Source organism: Sorex araneus, chromosome 9, assembly GCF_027595985.1.
Source record: "Sorex araneus isolate mSorAra2 chromosome 9, mSorAra2.pri, whole genome shotgun sequence".
Taxonomy (NCBI): Eukaryota; Metazoa; Chordata; class Mammalia; order Eulipotyphla; family Soricidae; genus Sorex; species Sorex araneus.
Genome location: NC_073310.1, coordinates 67,893,945 through 67,911,048, shown reverse-complemented (window position 1 = coordinate 67,911,048; position 17,104 = coordinate 67,893,945). Strand labels below are relative to the sequence as shown.

At 60.7% G+C, this 17,104-nt stretch overlaps 1 protein-coding gene across 2 annotated transcripts in view; it reads right to left on the bottom strand.

Annotated features, from left to right (window-relative positions):
• ITIH5 (inter-alpha-trypsin inhibitor heavy chain 5) overlaps nt 1-14,515 on the bottom strand; it is a 41,665-nt gene extending 27,150 nt beyond the window's left edge. The window contains exons 1-2 of one of the 2 annotated variants that reach the window (XM_055146680.1): nt 14,314-14,515; nt 8,253-8,297 (exon numbers count right to left, since the gene is read on the bottom strand). In XM_055146680.1, coding sequence (XP_055002655.1) covers nt 8,253-8,297; nt 14,314-14,403 — 135 coding nt within the window. In that variant the 5' untranslated portion in view covers nt 14,404-14,515. The remainder of the gene's footprint in view (nt 1-8,252; nt 8,298-14,313) is intronic. The other variant, XM_055146681.1, reaches the window with a different exon arrangement.
• Between the last annotated feature and the right edge of the window lie 2,589 nt (nt 14,516-17,104).

Here is a 17,104-nt window from a genome sequence, read left to right as displayed (position 1 = left end):
CAGGCTGTGTGGGCCGGCGCCCACGGATATGCGGCCACAGCTCTCAGGACTGCCCCCCGGCCAGCACCCCTCGGCGGTGAGCCCTGAGCACATGGTGAGTCCAACCCTGACCTGCGATTCAGCCTCTTTCCAGCCTGGGCCCGCTCTCGGAGGAGAACCACGGCATGCTGCCATCGGGTCAGACACGGTGACCCCACAGGGCCTGGGCTGCAGGAGCAGCCTTGGCCCCCGGCCAGGGCCAGGGGAGGGACGTGGCGTGGTGCAGAGAGCTCAGGGCCAGGCCCGCAGCCCGGAGGGTGAGAAGGAGCGAGAGCGGCTGGGGGGAGCCCGAGGGCCGCCAGCTTTCCCCGGAGGCCGCAGGGGAGCACCGGGAGCCAGGGACGAGACCGAGGAGGGAAGCTCTCGGATGGGCTGGCCAGTGTCCACTCACGGGCAGGGGCTGCTTCTCTGGCACCGCGCCCACAGCCGGGTGGGCCGGCCGTCAGGACGGAGAGTCTCGGAGTTGGACCCACGAGAACTGCCTCAGCAGGGCGACCCTGTGAGAGAAGCTTCAGGTGCACCGCAGCCTCAGCCCCTCCCCAGCGGGGGCGCCCAGCCAAGCCTGTTAGCTCAGCTCCTGGCCAAGGCCCAAGGCAGAGCTCCAGCTGGGAAAGGGGTCCCGGGGTTCAGAAAATCACCCCTGCGTTCAGAAACAACCTTTATGAACTTCTGGGTCTTTTTAGAACAAAATCTCTCTCTCTCTCTCTCTCTCTCTCTCTCTCTCTCTCTCTCTCTCTGTCTCTCTCTCTGTCTCTGTCTCTGTCTCTGTGTCTCTGTCTCTCTCCCTGTCTGTCTCTCTGTGTCTCTGTCTCTGTCTCTCTGTCTCTCTGTCTCTCTCTCTCTCCCTCATCCCCCACCCCTCCATGCAAAAGCAGGTTGGAATAAAAAGAGATTCCAGATGTAGCTGAATCAAATGCTTTGGTTAAAATAATCTCATTAAAACTATTGCACAAGGGGCTGGAGAGATAGTACAGCACGTAAGGCACTTTTGTCACACGTGGCCTACCCGGGTTGAATCTGCAGCATCCCATATGGTCCCCAAAGCACCCCCAGGAGTAAGCCCTGAGCACTGCCGGGTGTGGCCAAACAAGCAAACAAAAAATGTTGAACAAGTTTCAGTGAAGACAGTGAGTGTGAGCTGGGGACAATAATGTTAATAATCTTTTTTTTTTGGTGAAGCGAGGAAGTTCACCCAAAACTTGGTGAAGTTTCTCGACTCAGGGTCGAGAAAGGGCGACGTGCTGTTGGAGAGAGAACAGGGGCTTCTGCAGGGTGGGAGCAGGCGAGCAGAGACAGAGATGGGCCAGGGAGATCCACGCTCGAGGGAGAGCACGGCTTGCCGGGGGCGGAGGCAGCGACCCGACCAGCAGCGCAGCCCTCGGGACTCGCTTTCTAGCCGCTTCCCAGTCCTGTGCGGCCTCCGATGACTCAGCCCAGTGACTCATCCCCACGGCCGTGTCCTAACGAGGGCGAGGCCATTCCCTGGAAGTAGCGGAATATCTGGGGCGGGGGCTGGTAATTTGGGAGTAGTAGGGAAGTTCCTTCGATTTATTCCCTGAAGGAAGGTAGATTTTTCCAGGGCGCTCTTAGCTGCAGAGTAACTAAGCCAAATACTCTGGGACCTCTGGTCTACACCACGGTAGGCGAGCGAGGGCACATCGTTTTGCCAATCGCTTTATCATAATATCGCAGTTTTGTCAATAAGCTTTTACTGGAACTGCTCCACCTCCATTCATTTACATGCTGCCAAAAGCGTTCGGGCTTCAGTGACAAAGAACCGACTGGCAGAAACGGTTCCCGTCTGCTCCTGTGGGGAACTGCCAGCCTCCCGCTCCTCTGCCCCCAGCTGCCATCTGTGCACATCACTACTGGCGGGTGTGCCTGAGGGAGCAATCCCACACAGCTGAGCCTCAGGCGTGGTGCTTGGGGTTACTCCCAGCACAGTGCTCAGGTGCTCCCGGGGGTGCTCGGGGATCCACACTAAGCTGGGGATTGATCCTGGACTTCCTACGAGCCATGTACAGGCGTGGCCCTTTGACCCTTCACCCCGGCCCCCACCATATGCTCATGGGGCTCACACACACTCTCCCAGCTAGTCAGGGTGAGGGGCCTGTATTAGGAGCCCAGAACAGCCACGTTGAAGGACCCAAACCACTCTCTCCTCTCAAGGCGCAAAGCAGGGCCCGGCTGCTCGGGGCCCCAGGACTGTGGCAGGAAGGCTCCTGACCCCTGGCCTGGCCTCGAGACCGCTTCCCAGCGGCCCTGCGGCCCCCCAACCCAGCGTCTCAGGGACACACAGCAGGTGTCACTGGGCCGTGTGCTCCTGCCCGCCCTCGATCCCCTTAGCCCAAAGGGCCTCTGCCTGCACCCCATCTCCGAGGCTGCATCTACACTCCCCAAAGCAGGAAGCAGCTTCCACCAGCGAGCGGACAACATCACACACTCCCAAATCAGCCGGGTGTCCACCAGCAAGTGGACAAACAGAGTGTGGGGCCCTGGAGCACGGGCGCTACTCAGCCCTCAAAGGACTGGAACGTGACACACGTGCATGGCCCGGGGGCATCTGACAGATGGTGCAGGTGACACGCACTCCTGGCCGTCAGACCCCTCCCAGGGACAGGCCACAGGGTCGGGCCCCCCTTTCCCAGGGCAGGGGACGGGGGTCGTGGGGGACTGAGTGCCACGGGGGGTCGTTTCAGGTTTGCAGGATGAAGCTCTGGAGACGGACGGGGAGCAGCCCAGCCGCGGGTGTGGGCTGAAGGTGGTCAGCTGCCAGTGTGCGGCTGGGCTCAGCGGTCTCTCAGGCAGGCGCGAGGTCAGGGCCTCGAGTCCGAGCCCCGGCCCTGCCGTCGGGATCCAGGCCCAGAGCCAGGGCGGGGGGGTGGCATCAGGGGCCAGCGCCCTCGCGCGAGCAAGAGAGAACTGGAACCCGGGCTGTGCGGGGTCCAGGCCAGCGCCACGCGCGGAGCCAGCCATGTGCAGCCCCGGGCCCTGCAGCCCCCTGTGCTCCGCAGGCCCTGCCCAGCCCCCAGCCCAGAGGGAAACGCACGCTGCTTGGAGCCAGGTCCGGGGAAGGGTCTTCCCAGCGGTTCCGGCCCTCCTTGGAGGCCCCGGGCAGCTGAATCTGCCCTTCTCTTGCCTGCGCCCACCCCCGCCCAGAGGCCCCCACCCCTCCCTCCACTCAGCCCCACTTGCTGCTTTCCGAAAGCTCCGGCATGAACTCAGAAACACACTTACGGAACCTTCTGAGTCCTAAGCGAGGCCAGTGGTAACGAGCCAGTCCCCCCTCTCGCCTCCCTGCCACATTCACTGGGACCACACCCAGCCGTGCGCTCGGGGACCAGCCCTGCTGTCCCTGGCATGGGGGGCCTCTGGGCGGAGCTCAGGGGCCAAGTAGTGCCGGGATCGAGCCAGGAAGGCGCTTCTCCCTGGGGGACGGTCCCAGGCCCCCGTGTCTGTCTATTTATTATTGGCTCGAAGACCCTCCTCGAAGAGGAGGTGGGGGGGGAGGGGGGGAGATCAGGGAATCCCTCAGGGGAGCGGTTCCCAGCTGGGTGCCACTGCAGGCTGACAGAGAAGGCACAGAAGACGCTGAGGGGCTGAGCAGGGAAGGAGGACGGGCACTGGCCTTGCGTGCGGCCACCAAGGTTCAACCCCAGCACCTGATCTGCCCCCAAGTCCCACCAGCAGTGATTCCTGAGCACAGCCGGGTGAGCCCCAAACAAAAGCAAACCGGAAGGGGACGCTGGAGTGCCCAGGGACCGGCTGCCCCGCGTGCGCTGGCCCCGCACACGGGCCCAGGGCCGGCACGCCGCAGTCCGGGGCCTTCAGGGCCTGGCTGGCGTCCCCGACACACACACCCCTGGCAGGGCCCTTACCGGGGGCGCCCGAGGGGGCGAGAATCTCCTCCGGTGACCTCACCCCTCGCTGTTTCCTAGAGTCTATGCAGACGGAAAATCCATCAGCGGCAGCTCGCGGCCCAGCCCTGGGGAGTGTGAGTGAGCAAGACGGGCCCCCAGAGCGCGTGTCCCCATGCACGCTCTGAGACTGCCTCGGACCCAGACCCTGGCCCGCAACGGGGTCTCAGTACCCCCTCAGCTAGTGCCCAGGGTTTGCCCCTGGGAGACAGCTCCGCCCCTCTGCAGCCCTGGGGAGCCTCCGGCTCTGTGCTCAGGGCTGACTCCCGGCTCTGTGCTCAGGGATGACTCCCAGCTCTATGCTCAGGGATGACTCCTGGCTCTGTGCTCAGGCCTCCACACTCCAGATTCTCATCTCTGTAGTTATCCCTCCCTTTCGTTTGGGGGTTTTGGTTCTCAGGGGACTGTGCAGTGCTGGGGCTGAAGCCTTTGAGTCTCTCCCGGCCCCTCAGTTCCCGTGTTCTTTGGGGGCCACCCCGGTAGTGCAGACTTACTCCTCACTCTGTGCTCAGGGGACCATATGGGGTGTTGGGGATCAAGCCCAGGTCAGCCGTGTGCCAGGCAAGTGCCCACCCACTGCACCATCACTCTGGCCCCTGGTCCTGGTACTTTATCCCGTGGTCTGTGGGGAGTTACTGCAAATACGAGCACGAGCACCGATCCTCACCCAGCACTGGCCGTATAAACACAGCTCAGCCCGAGAAGTGAATAACAAACCTAAGCGTCGGGCACAGAAATGAGCAGTGATTCCTACAGAGACCTGAGCACGGCAGAAATGGCCCACACCAAGATATCGAGGAAAGTCTTCTGACTGCGGATGAAAACTCAGGTCGAGAAAGAAAGGTAAGTCGAGTCATCACTCAGACACTTCCGCTTTCCTTTGTGGGGAATAAACTGCGGAGCTCCTGGGCAGATGTTGATGGAGACGCGGAGGGCCCTCAAGAAGCCGGGGCCCCCACAGGACGGGGCGTGGGGTACTCTGACCCTGGGAGCAGTGGCTGGAACACGGAGCAATGGAGGTTGTGGGAGCAACACCCCCAGGCCCGAGGCTGTGGGGAATGGCCCGACTCAGCACCAACGACACATCCAGCTAGACTGACGCCAAGGACGCACCCGTGGCTGGTGGGAAAGGAACCCACACAGACGCACAAGGAACCCGGCTCCAATCCCCAGCACTGCATATGGCTGCCTGAGCACCAGGAATGACCTCTGAGCACAGAGCCAGGAGTCAGCCCTGAGCACAGGGGGCTGTGACCCAAAAGAGGAATCAGATATAAACGTCATCGGACGCTTGTAAACATGAAGAATGCAAACACACGGGTCCAGAAATCTTCCTGCTGAGAATGTAGGCCAGACTCAGCCAGGTTTGATCCCTGGCATCCCATAAAGTCCCCTGAGCCCTGCCAGGAGTGATCCCTGAGGGCAGAACCAGGAATAAGCCCTGAGCATCGCCTCTCGGGTGTGGCCCAAAGGAAACAAACAAACGAAAAAGAAAATCTAGGAATGGAATTAATCATGGAATTAAAAGCAGTCAGATAAAAGAAGGAACGGAAAGTTCTTTGTGGTACTGATTCTAGCAGGAGAAACAAACACATCTGGGCAAATGGAAATATCGTTACCATGAGGGTCGGGGGCTAGGGGGAGGCGGCACAACGGGCATTCGGGGAACCCGCCCACCCTAAGCACAGAGCGAGTAACCCCGCCAGTGGCCCCCGGCCTGGGCACTGCTTGCCACCCCCAAAGAAGGCTTTTCACTACCTAGAGCAGGTGTGGGGAGCCCTTTCTGCCAAGGCCCATTCGGGCACTTAGAAGGGGCCACGCGGGCGTCTCCTGCCGTGCTCAGGGGCCGCATCACAGGGTTTCACAGGCATTTCTTAGCCGCGGCCGGACATTTCCCACGTCTGCCCAGAGGAATGGACAAAGCTAGAGAGGATGGATAGAGCCAGGTCGGGTGAGGTGTTACTGAACACAAACCAGACGTGGGAGGAGACTCAGGGCGGAGAAGGCGGCCGGTCAGTTAGAAGAAGGCCTCAGAGGCACTCTGGCCTCCTCCACCTTCCAGCCAGTGGGCTCCGGGCAAGCACTCCTTCCCGCCCAACTTCCACTTCCCAGCAGGAAAAGGCCTCCAGGATGCGTTGCTGGGCTACTGAGTCAGAAGAGAAACGCTTCGAACAATGCCTGGGACCTAGCAAGTACTCAGCGAACCTCAGGGGTCAAGAGACCATCTCCTAGTCTGTCCTAGTCTGAGAACAGTGACCAGAACCCTGCCCCCCAAAGTGTGCACCACTTCCTCCACCTGCCCTGTTACTCCTCCCAGGGGCACGTGTCAGCGTCTCTGATATCACTAATACCCTTGGGTTGCGTTTCCGAGCACAGCATGCCAGGAGCTCAGGCTCTGAGAAAGGTGCCACCTCTCACCTGTTTCATGCTTTGTACTTCAAACACCCAAGCAGTGCTAGGCAAATGAATGGACGGAGAGATGATGGATAGATGATGGGTGGATGGTGGTGGGTGGGTAGGTAAATGGGTGGATGGATGGAGATATGATGGTTGGGTGGATGGATGGAGGACAGATGGTTAGATAATGGATGGATGGGTGAGTGATGGATGGGTGGATTGGTGAGTGGATGGGAAAGTGGGTTGAGGGGTAGATGGATAGATGGTGGGTGGCTGAATAGATAATTATCCTTAAATGTAAGACGGGTGGATAGATAGATCGTGGGTGGATGGGAGAATGGAATGGTGGATGAATGGTGGGTGGGTAGATGGCTAGTTGGTGGAGGGCGGAAGGGAGAGATAGATGTTTGGATGGATAGATGGTGGATGGATGGAGAGAGAATGGATGGACGATGGATGGATGGGAGGATGAATGGGAAGAGGGATGGATGACGGATGAATGGTGGGTGGATGAAGGCTGGGTGATGGGTGGACAGGCATGCGTGCGTATCTGGCTTGAGACTGCCCTGTGAACTGCTGCGACTCCTGCACGCTTTTAGCAAAGGCACCAGCTCTGTGTGTGGCAGGATCTCTCCAAGGATGTGGGGGGTGGGAGGCTTGAAAGGGTCAAGGGAGAAAGAGGCAAGACAGAAGCCCCAACTGGAGTGGGGTGGCGCCAGCCCAAAACTCCAAGTGGTCCCGGCTGCCGGAAGTCACGCCCTCGACCCACCCTCGGCACCATCTTGCCACAATCCACAGAGAAGCGGCAGGCATTCTGGTGAGCAACGCGGCCCAGAAAATGCTCCGGACCCGAATTGGGGCCAGCAACACCAGGGAGCCGGAAGGAGGAGGTGCAGCCAGCACACCTTCTCCAGATGGAGCCCTGGCGACACTGAGCAGCAACTAACAAGGCTCCGGGATTCGGGACTGGGACACATCCGAGCCGCGCGGCCGCTTACGCAGCCCCGCGACCTTTTCTAAAACCTGAAAACATACAATCTTTTAATGGAAAACTAATTATCAAATGCTTCCTTATTAGGGTTATCTTTTTGGGGGTATAACTCCCACAACAATAGTGAGTTTTGTGTTGAAATATTGAACGTAATCAAGGTGAAGAGAAAATGAAGTGAAATTCATCAGTTATAAAGTTGGGGTTGGGGGCGGGGGGTATACCGGGGATTTTGGTGGTGGAATATGGGCACTGGTGAACGGATGGTGTTTGAATACGGTATAACTGAAACATAAACCTGAGAACTCTGTAACTTTCCACATGGTGATAAAATTTTAAAAATATAAATAAATAAAAAAATAAAAGGTAAAAAAAATAAAAATAAAAAATAAGTTTGAACTACCAATGATGAGATTAATAAATATTTATTCAACTTAAAAAAAAAAAGACAGAAGCCCAGAGTCATTTCTGGGACTCGAGTCCCAGAACAAGAAGGGCAGTAAGTGTGATGGCAGGTGAGAAGAACCGACACAGCATGGTCCTTAGCCAACTGCCTCCCCGGGTCAGGAGCCAGAAGCCTGGGCCCCACACAGCCATATCCCACATGGCCGGTGGGCACGCAAGCGCCCTCGGGTCCGAATATTCAAGCCCCATCCGGGACCAGAGCCCAGCACCGTCAGCCTTGCTCTGATCAGCCCCGGCTGACTTTGGTGACTTCATGACTAATGGCACCACAGAACCCAATCCCGGGACGAGAACATCACACAAAATAAAGGGGCTCTTCTCGCAGATGCAAGCCCGGCTCAGTCCCTCTAGAATCGGGCCCGTTTCACGCTAGAAGGCAGTGCTGAAGGCAGTGCACAGCCCCGGGCGCAGGAGGACCGAGGCACAGACGCCCTGACTGTACGTACCAGTCTCTGCAGCAGCCGGGCTTGCCGGGGGAGCCTCGGTCCGGCCTGTGGAAAGAGGAGAATAAGGAAATTACAGTGAGGAAATCATTCTCAAATCTGTCATTGGGCAGGGGAGTGGGCCATTAGGTCAACTCAGATCCACAGCAAAAAAAAAGCTGAAAAAAGAAGTAAAAGGCAATTTTGGCCTTTCATTGGGGAGCACACCCACTGGGGAGCACACCCACCAGGGAGCACTCTCATCAGGGAGCACTTCCATCAGGGAACATTTCCACCTGGTTGCTTCCAGGCTAGAAGGAGAACCTGAGGATTCACTGGGAAACACAGCGGACAGCTGCGCTCTGGGGGTCAGGCTGCTGCTCACCTGCTCTTTCCCGCTCGCTGTCTTCCATGCACGCTGGGGGTGCGCAGAATTTCACCTGACAATGCTTAGGGGCTACACCCGGCACATGCCTGGGGGCTCCCAGCAGGAAGCAGGGGACCAGGAAGCACAGGACGGCGGGCCTCCTGCGTGCAAAGCCTGCGTTCAGGCCCTCCCTCGTGACCCTGGAGCCTCACGTTGTCCCTATGTGCACTCTGGGAGCTTGGAGGGACTGAGGAGAGCGAGCCCGCGGCAGGACTGCGGCCGCTGTGTCTTCTTCTCCCTCAGACCGCGTTCTGCACTCGTGTCTGTGCAGTGCACGACCCTCTCCTCGGCGGGGCCCGTTGACTCATGTTGAGACTCCGGAAACTCTGGGACTCACACGGGAACTTAGCCTGAACCTCCTTCTGTCCCACATGTGTGTTCTGGACACTGGCTGTCCTCCCGACTGTGGGGCTGGGCAGGCGAGATGCCGCCTTCGCAAAAGGGCCTATTAATAACCAAGCATCCCTCTAGATGCGTGTAAAAGTCCTGGCCAGTTGTTGAACTTGGCCCAGGGCAAACTGTTGTTTACCGGAAAGGGTGTTAATTGCTAGCAACTCATTTTCTCTGGAGCTTAATTTGACAAAGCAGGTCAAAACTTAGAGACAGCACGCCTGATAAGGCCCTTGCACACGGCTAATCTCACACATGGGCCCCACCTTGTGCCCACCAGGAGTGAGCCCTGAGCACAGAGCGGGAGTGAGCACAGAGCCAGGAGTGAGCCCTGAGCATTGCCAGGTGCAACCCAACCCCCAACTACACCAGAAAGAGAGAGAGAGTGAGAGAGAGAGAGAGAGAGAGAGAGAGATGAGAAGAGAGAGAGAGAGAGAGAGAGAGAGAGGGAGAGGGAGAGGGAGAGAGAGGGAGAGAGGGAGAGGGAAAAACAGAGAGAGGGAGAGAGAGAGGGAGAGAGAGAGAGAGAGAGGGAGAGGGAGAGAGAGAGGGAGAGGGAGAGAGAGACAGAGAGAGAGGGAGAGAGAGAGGGAGAGGGAAAAAACAGAGAGAGGGAGAGAGAGGGAGAGAGAGAGAGGGAGAGAGAGAGAGAGAGAGAGGGAGAGAGAGAGGGAGAGAGAGAGGGGAGAGAGAGAGAGAGAGAGGAAGAACCCCCTGCACATCACTGCTAGACTTTGCGCAAACCTTTTTCAATATCTCTCTGAGGCATAATTCACAAACACAAGCTATTTGGGGGTTCTGAGCCACACCCGGGGGTGCTCAGGGATCAGTCCTGGTGGCTCAGGGGACCCTCTGCACTGTGGGGCTCCAGCCCGGGTCAGCCACATGCAGGCAAGCACCTTCCTGAGTGTCCCGGCCGCAGAATCCTCAACTCACGGGGCACGGCCCAGACCCACCCACAGAGCCACCAGCACTGGAGCGGCCCCAAGCCCAAAATAAACAGTCGCCACTGATGGGAAACAGTTTTAAAACAGCCTTTGACACCGTCCTCTCTCCACCGGAGGGCGTGGGCCGCGCTGGCCTCACCCTTCCCTCCCGAGTCTCTGAGACGCTGGCGTCGGGCTCCCAGAGGCTTGTCTGCCGTCCGGGGGCTCCCTTCGCTTCAGTCCCGCTTTCCCTCAGAGTGACCCTGAGGGGCCAGGCGGGAACGTCCTGAGTGTGCCCCCAATTCCCGCTCCCCATTGTTCCCGGCTTTCCTGCCAGCCCCGAGCTGCCCTGGGGGGCCGAGCTGCACCAAGGGGCGTCCCGGCCAGCGCGGGGCCGCAGGACCGACTGGAGGGGCCCCTGGCAGGGCGCCAGATGTCCCACCGCAGCATTTCTGGAGCGTGGAGCCCCCGCCCTGCCCCTGAGGACCGACAGGTCCCAGGCTGGACGGAAACCAGATGAGACGGCTGTAGGGGGGCAGGGAGCCAGGGGGTCGGCAGCGACAGGCTCTGTCCCGGGCTGGGCTGAGCCCCAGAGACCCTCCGTCACCCCCCCACCCGCCCCCAGTGACAGGCTCTGTCCCGGGCTGGGCTGGGCCCCAGAGACCCTCCGTCACCCACCCCCCCCCCGCCCCCAGAGAGGCCAGTGACCTCGGTGGTGGGGGCTGTGTTTGTCCCGCGGGCTCGGGTTGGGGATGGGGTCCTCGCGGGAAGGGGGACACACAGAGCCCGGCAATGTGCTCCCTGAGTCCCCCGGCCCGACAAGGGGCATGAAGGTGGACGTCCAGGGGGGCCGAATTCTGGGCAGTGCCAAGACCCCACGACTCAGGGAGACAAAAGAAAAGCCGGAAAGTGGGAATTCCCCGGGGAGTCCATCCCAGGACACGGTCAGGTCCCTCACTGAGAGAAGCTTGCTCCCCCACCCCCGCCCCCCATCCGGGGGGCGAGGAATCCAGAGGGCTCTAGGGTTCCAGCATCTGCCCCATCTCCTTGCTGCCTGGAACCCTGGAACCACAGAGCAGGGAGGTGAGGGATAGGACAGGGCCCCAAAGGTGGGACAGGACCCTAGACCCCTGGTGGCTCTGGTGGGGCCACGGCCACCCAGGCAGGGGGCAGCGGCAGCTTCTGGACGGTCTTACCCGCCCCACACTCGAGTTTTCCCGGGCTCCAGCTTGGCCTTTGCATACGGAACCCAGACAGGGTGCACCCCCAGAAATGGAAGAAGAAACCACATCCGGGGGCTCAGTTCTGAGCACTTTCCATAGCTTGTCTGGGGGGAGTCTCCCAGCCGCTGCTCAGGGGGTCTACCCGGTGCCCAGGCCATGTGCAGGTGGTGCTGGGGGACTCAGGTGGGGCATAAGCCCTCCCCGACCGCCCCCCGCCGCCTCCCCGCTGGGGTCCCCAAAGGCAGTCCAGCTGGCTGAAACCAAGCCCCGCCTTTCTCACGCTGGGAAAGAGGCTGCAGGACAGCCTGGCCCTGCCCCTCGGCACAGGCCCGGCCATCCCCTCCAGCTGGGAGCCCGGCACCCCGCCCAGGCCCCCCCCTTCTGCCCCCTCCCACTGGTTGGGAGCGACCCCAGGGGCAGCGGTCCCTCCTCCAGTGCAGGGAAAGGGGGTCACACCCCGGCGCCCGGGTGGTGGAAGGAGCTGTGAGCAGTTCAGAGACACTGCTGGCCTGGACGGAGACAGAGGAAGAAGAGAGAGAGAGAGACAGACAGACAGACAGACAGACAGACAGACAGACAGACACAGAAACAGAGACAGAGACAGAGACAGAGACAGACAGAGAGAGGAGAGAGGAGGGAGAGGGGGAGAGAGAGGAGAGAGAGAGAAAGGAAGAGAGAGAGGGAGAGGAGAGGGGGGAGATAGGAGAGAGAGAGAGGGAAAGAGGGGAGAGAGGAGAGAGAGGGAGAGAGAGAGGAGAGAGAAAGGGAGAGAGGGGAGAGAGAGAAGAGAGGGGAGGAAGGAGAGAGAAGAGAGAGGGGAGAGAGTAGAGAGGGGAGAGAGTAGAGAGGGGAGAGAGGAGGGAGAGGGGGGGAGAGGGGAGAGAGGAGGGAAAGGGGGGAGAGGAGGGAAAGGGGAGAGAGGGGGGAGAGAGAAAGGGAGAGAGGGGAGAGAGAGAAGAGAGGGGAGGAAGGAGAGAGAAGGGAGAGGGGAGAAAGTACAGGGGGAGAGAGGAGGGAGAGGGGGGAGAGGAGGAGAGAGGAGAGGGGGGAAAGAGAGAAGAGAGAAGAAGAGACAGACAGCCGGACAGCCGGCTGCGCGCCCCAGTGGTTTCAGAGCCCCACAGCTCTGGGTCCAGGGCACGTGGCACCTGTTTCTCAGGCCCTAGTTCTGAGCAGAGGCTCCTAATCCAGGGCGGTAAACAGCCGGGCTTTGGCACCGACGGCTCTGGGTGGAGCCCGGGGTGCCCAGAGGGCACGGCCCCTCCCTGGCACCCACCCCTTGGAGAGTCTGCAGCAGCTGGAGACCCCCCTGGGCAGGAGCCAGGGGAGCACTCATGAGCCCTTGCCCGAGTTCGTGCGGGGCCTGCCCTTCCCGGGACTCCTGTGAAGCCGCTTGGTGACCCGCCACGGCCCGCCTGGACCGGGCCTGGAGCCCGAGGGGTTAACGAGCTCCCGAGCGAGTTGTGCGGTGGATGGAAAGCCACCGGTCACTCCAGGGGGCTGCGTTGGAGGGGTCACTGGCAGGGGTTCGGGGAAGGGCGAGTGGGACTCGCAGCATGAGCGGACGGTCCGAGAAATCTGGTGTTTCCACGAAGGAGGACACGGCCTCTAAGACCGTGACCGGGCACACGCCGGCACCAGCTACACGTGGCTACTCGGCTTTCCGAGTGGGCGGTCTGGCCCACAGAGCACCGACAACGGACCCCGTGCCCAGGGCAGAGGCCCCCGACAGGCTCAGAGATCTGAGGGCTCATCGGCGGGGGAGATGCGGGCTCGGGGCATTTCAGAGTCTGCACTGTTAGTCCTATGGCACACACTCACACACACTCACACACTCAGCACACACACTCATCCCACACATACACCCTCACACATACTCCATACACTCACACATACACTCACACATACACTTATGCTCACATGTACCTGCACACGCTCACATACACTCACACACTATTACACTCGCATTCACACATACATTCACACACTCACATACATTCCCACACAATCACCATTACACACATACACTCACATACAGTCTTGCACATATACTCACACACATTCCTCACATATGCTCTCTCACACACACTCACATATGCTCTCACACACACACTATCGCACACATACACAGATACTCACACAAGCTCACATGTACTCTCACTCACACACATTCACACACGTAAATTCATTCTCATACATGCTCTCACACACTCACACATACACACTCTCACACACTCACTCTCAGACAGAGCAGGAGCAGGCGTGAAGCCGTCCGCTGTGGACACGGGCACGTTGGCACTGCTCGGGGTTCTGGCACCTCGGGGACTGCGCCCAGAGCTGGGCGAAGTCAAGGGTCCGAGCAGCTGCTCCCAGCAGGACTCTGCAGAGTCCCATGCCGCCCCCCCCCCTCGAACTGCACCCCCGCCCAGCACAATCAGAACTTTGTTCGCTTCTTCCCACACCCCTGCCCTGCACCCTGGCAGCCTCAGCTCTCTGCCCTACATTCCTTCCCTTGGCACTCGCTCTGGCCCAACCCAGCACCCGCGGGCGGCACCTGAGCACAGAGCCAGGAGTAGCCTGGGCACCCCTGGGTGTGGCCCCCAAACAAAACGAAAGCCAAAGGGAAGGGTTTCTCCTGCAGGGACCAGGAGTAGGCGGCGGGGCCTGAGTGCGGGACCCAGGCAGGCGAGGCCCCGAAAGGCCATCTTCCTGGACCCCCAAAGACCCGGCTCCAACCACCACCCCTTTTCGTTTTCCTTTAAACTGGGGCCTCCTGGGAACCCCCAACCCCCCGCCCCAAAGTGCATTTCTCCCAGGTGCAGGGCGGCGGCGTGATGGCCTGGAACAGTGGACAGTGTGACGGTCAGAAGCTCTGCAGTGTCCGCGGTTGTCTGGGACCCCGTTCCGCGTCCCCACAGGCACGGACCCCCGACCCGCGAGCCCGTCTTCAGGGGGATCCGGGCACTTGCCCGGGGCTGGCCGGCCCGCGTCCGAGGGGGGCCGTGGAGAGCAGCCGCCGCGGGAGCGCTCGGCACTCGCAGGAGCGGGGTCCCCTCCCGGGCCCGGCCGGACCCGAGCCCAACGCCGTCCTGCAGCCCCGCGGCCCCGAGCCCACTCACTCGCTCCGCAGCGCCGTCCCGGCTCCGCGCCTCCTCCAGCGACCCTGCGCTGAGCGGCAGCGCCAAACACAGCGTGAGCAGCAGCAGCATGATGAGCCGGGCAAGGGGCGCTGGGCACCGGCGGCCACGCTCACGGCCACGGCGCGACGGGCTGCCCACCGCGCCAGCCGCTCCGCTGCCCGCCGCACGCACGGCCCGCGGCCCCGAGCTCCGCCCCGGCCACGCCCCGGCCACGCCCTCCCCGCCCGGGCCGAGCCCCCCAAGCCCCGCCCCAGTCACGCCCAGGACACGCCCAGGCCCCGGACCAAGCCCAGTCGCCCCCTCCAAGCTCCGCCCCCGGACTCGCCCCTGCCACGCCCTCCCCGCCCCGAACCAAGTTCTGTCGCCCCGAGCTCTGTCCCGGCCACGCCCCAGCTACGCCCCGGCCGCGCCCCGACCCGGCCACGCCCCAAACTAGCCACGCCCCTGGGAAACCAACCCCGCCTTCCCGAGCCCTCGCGGCTCCGCCCCAGCCCCCACCACGCCCTCAGCACAGCCCTGTCTCCCCGCCCCGCCCCCAGGGCCAGGCCCGCCTCTCTGGCCCCTCCCTCCCACCGAGCCTGAGGCCTGCTCTCCCCTCCTCCCTGTACCCACCCTCCTCCCAACTCCCCCCCACCCAAGAACCTCAGACTGGCCGGTGGTGACTCCCCGCAGGACCTGCCTGGCCCCCTCAGGCCTGCTGCCACCCCAGCTCGCTCTGCGCACCCCAGGGACCCTCCTGGTCTCCCACCCCAAGAGGCTTCAGGAGACTTCACCCTGCTGGCCCCCTCCAGCTCCCACCCTCCAGCTCCCACCCTGGGCTCTAGACCTGGCTCCCCTGCTTTTCTCCCCCCACACACCCACGCCCCTCCTGCAGGGCACAGCCTCTTCCTCGAGGTCGCCCCTGCCTTGTCCTGGAGCCAGCGGGACCACCCGCAATGCCACATCAGGCGCCTGCCACCACCTCCAAAGCAAGGGGCACCTGCTTCCCTGGGCCTGGCACTCGCTTCTCTGGCTGCACCCGGGCTGAGAAATCTGGAAGTGGAGATGGGGGTTGGCCAGTGAGGACAGAAGGTGGGATCGAGGCTGTCCCCTCCCCGCCACTGGGTGAATGTCCCAGCATATCTAAGCGCCAGCCTGGGGAAGGAGAAATGTGTCGGCCCCCATCCGCACCCCAGTGTCAGCAGAGTGCCATCTTTTCACCTGGCCGTTGGTTTGCTTCGTCTTCCCAAAGGCTAGCGTCCCAGAGGCAAGTCCTGTGTCTTGATAACGGCTGCACCCCAATCGATGAGATGAATTTATCCGTGAGAGATTGGCGCCACCTGAGAACTGGGCCTGGCGCGAGTTCCCACAAACTGCACCACATTCTTCTGTGGAATATTATACAGCCAGTAGTCATCTTCGGGGTGACTGACCATGGGGACATGGAAGATGTTTATCATGTAATTGAAAGGAAAACTCAGATTATTTGAACATAGAAAAAAATCTTTGTGATTATATAAAAAGTAAATATAGGGAGAAAAAAACAATTAGGAAATGGGTTAAAAGCATGCAACTGTGACACTCTTTAAAATGTTTTATACGCTGTGGTTGCAATGCTGTCTGTTCAAGAAAACATTAGGGAAGGCAAAGACACGCAGACCACAGGCATCTCAGCTCTGGGCAATCAATCAAAGGAGCATCATCACTGGCACTGGGGCTAGCGGGCCCAGAGCCTGCCACTGGGGACCGAAGCAGCAGGACAAGCAGCTGGTCCCGGGAGCGCAGATGATGAAACCACTGGTGATAAGAGCAGTGCAGTGCGTCGGGGGGACTTTCGTTCTGTTCGATAGAACGAGGGGGTGTGAGTGAACGGAGCTCGCCGGGCAGAGGTGGGAACACTCCATCCCCAAACTTCGCTCGCACCGCAGTCACCTTGAAGGAGGATGTTTCCAGATCTTCAGCACTCAGAGATTCCCAGTCCCCCCGCAGGGAAAGTCCCTACTTATGAAAGCTGGATTTGGGGGTTGGGCGCTTGCCTTGCACGTGGCCGATGTGGGTTCAATCCCCAGGAGTCCATATGGTCCCCAAGTCCCACCAAGAGTGATCCCTGAGCGTAGAGCCAGGAGTACTGGTGTGACACAAAAACAAAACATATTTTTAAAAAAATAAAGTTGGGTTTGGACAAAGCCAGTTACTGAAAGGGGGAGAGGGTGGGAGCAATGGCCGTTCCTCCAAGTGCCCGGCAGAGCCAGGGTCCCTTCCTGCCCTCGGCCTCTCCTGCTCAGTCCGTCTGGGAGCTGTTTGTCCGAGTCACACCCAGGGTGCTCCGGGCGTCCTCCTGGCTCTGTGCTCGGGAATCTCTGGCAGGGCCCGGGACTGAACGTGTTGCCAGGGGTTGAACCTGGGCTGGCGTGTGCCAGGCAGGTGCCCTCCCCGCTGTCCCATCACTCCAGCCCGACTCTGTCACCTGGAAACTGGCCTCCCCCATAGCCATAGCGACCAGCTCCTGTCGAGGTGAGAAGAAAGAGGAAAGTGGGGTTTCCCTTCTGCCCCCGAGGCCCTCCGGCTCTGCCCCGGCTCCGCTGTGCCGCCGTTATCGCTTCTCTAGCTGAGTCTGAACTTGCCCACAGACGAGCTGCTTTCACAATCCCCACCGCTGTGCTGTGTTTGGCTCGTCAGAGGGTGTCTGAGGTCTCAGCAGACAGGAGGCACGGGCTGGAGGCCCTGGGCCGGGCTGTGGGACCCAAGGGCTGAGCCATAGTCTGGTTTCACCTTGGCCACCACCTCACTC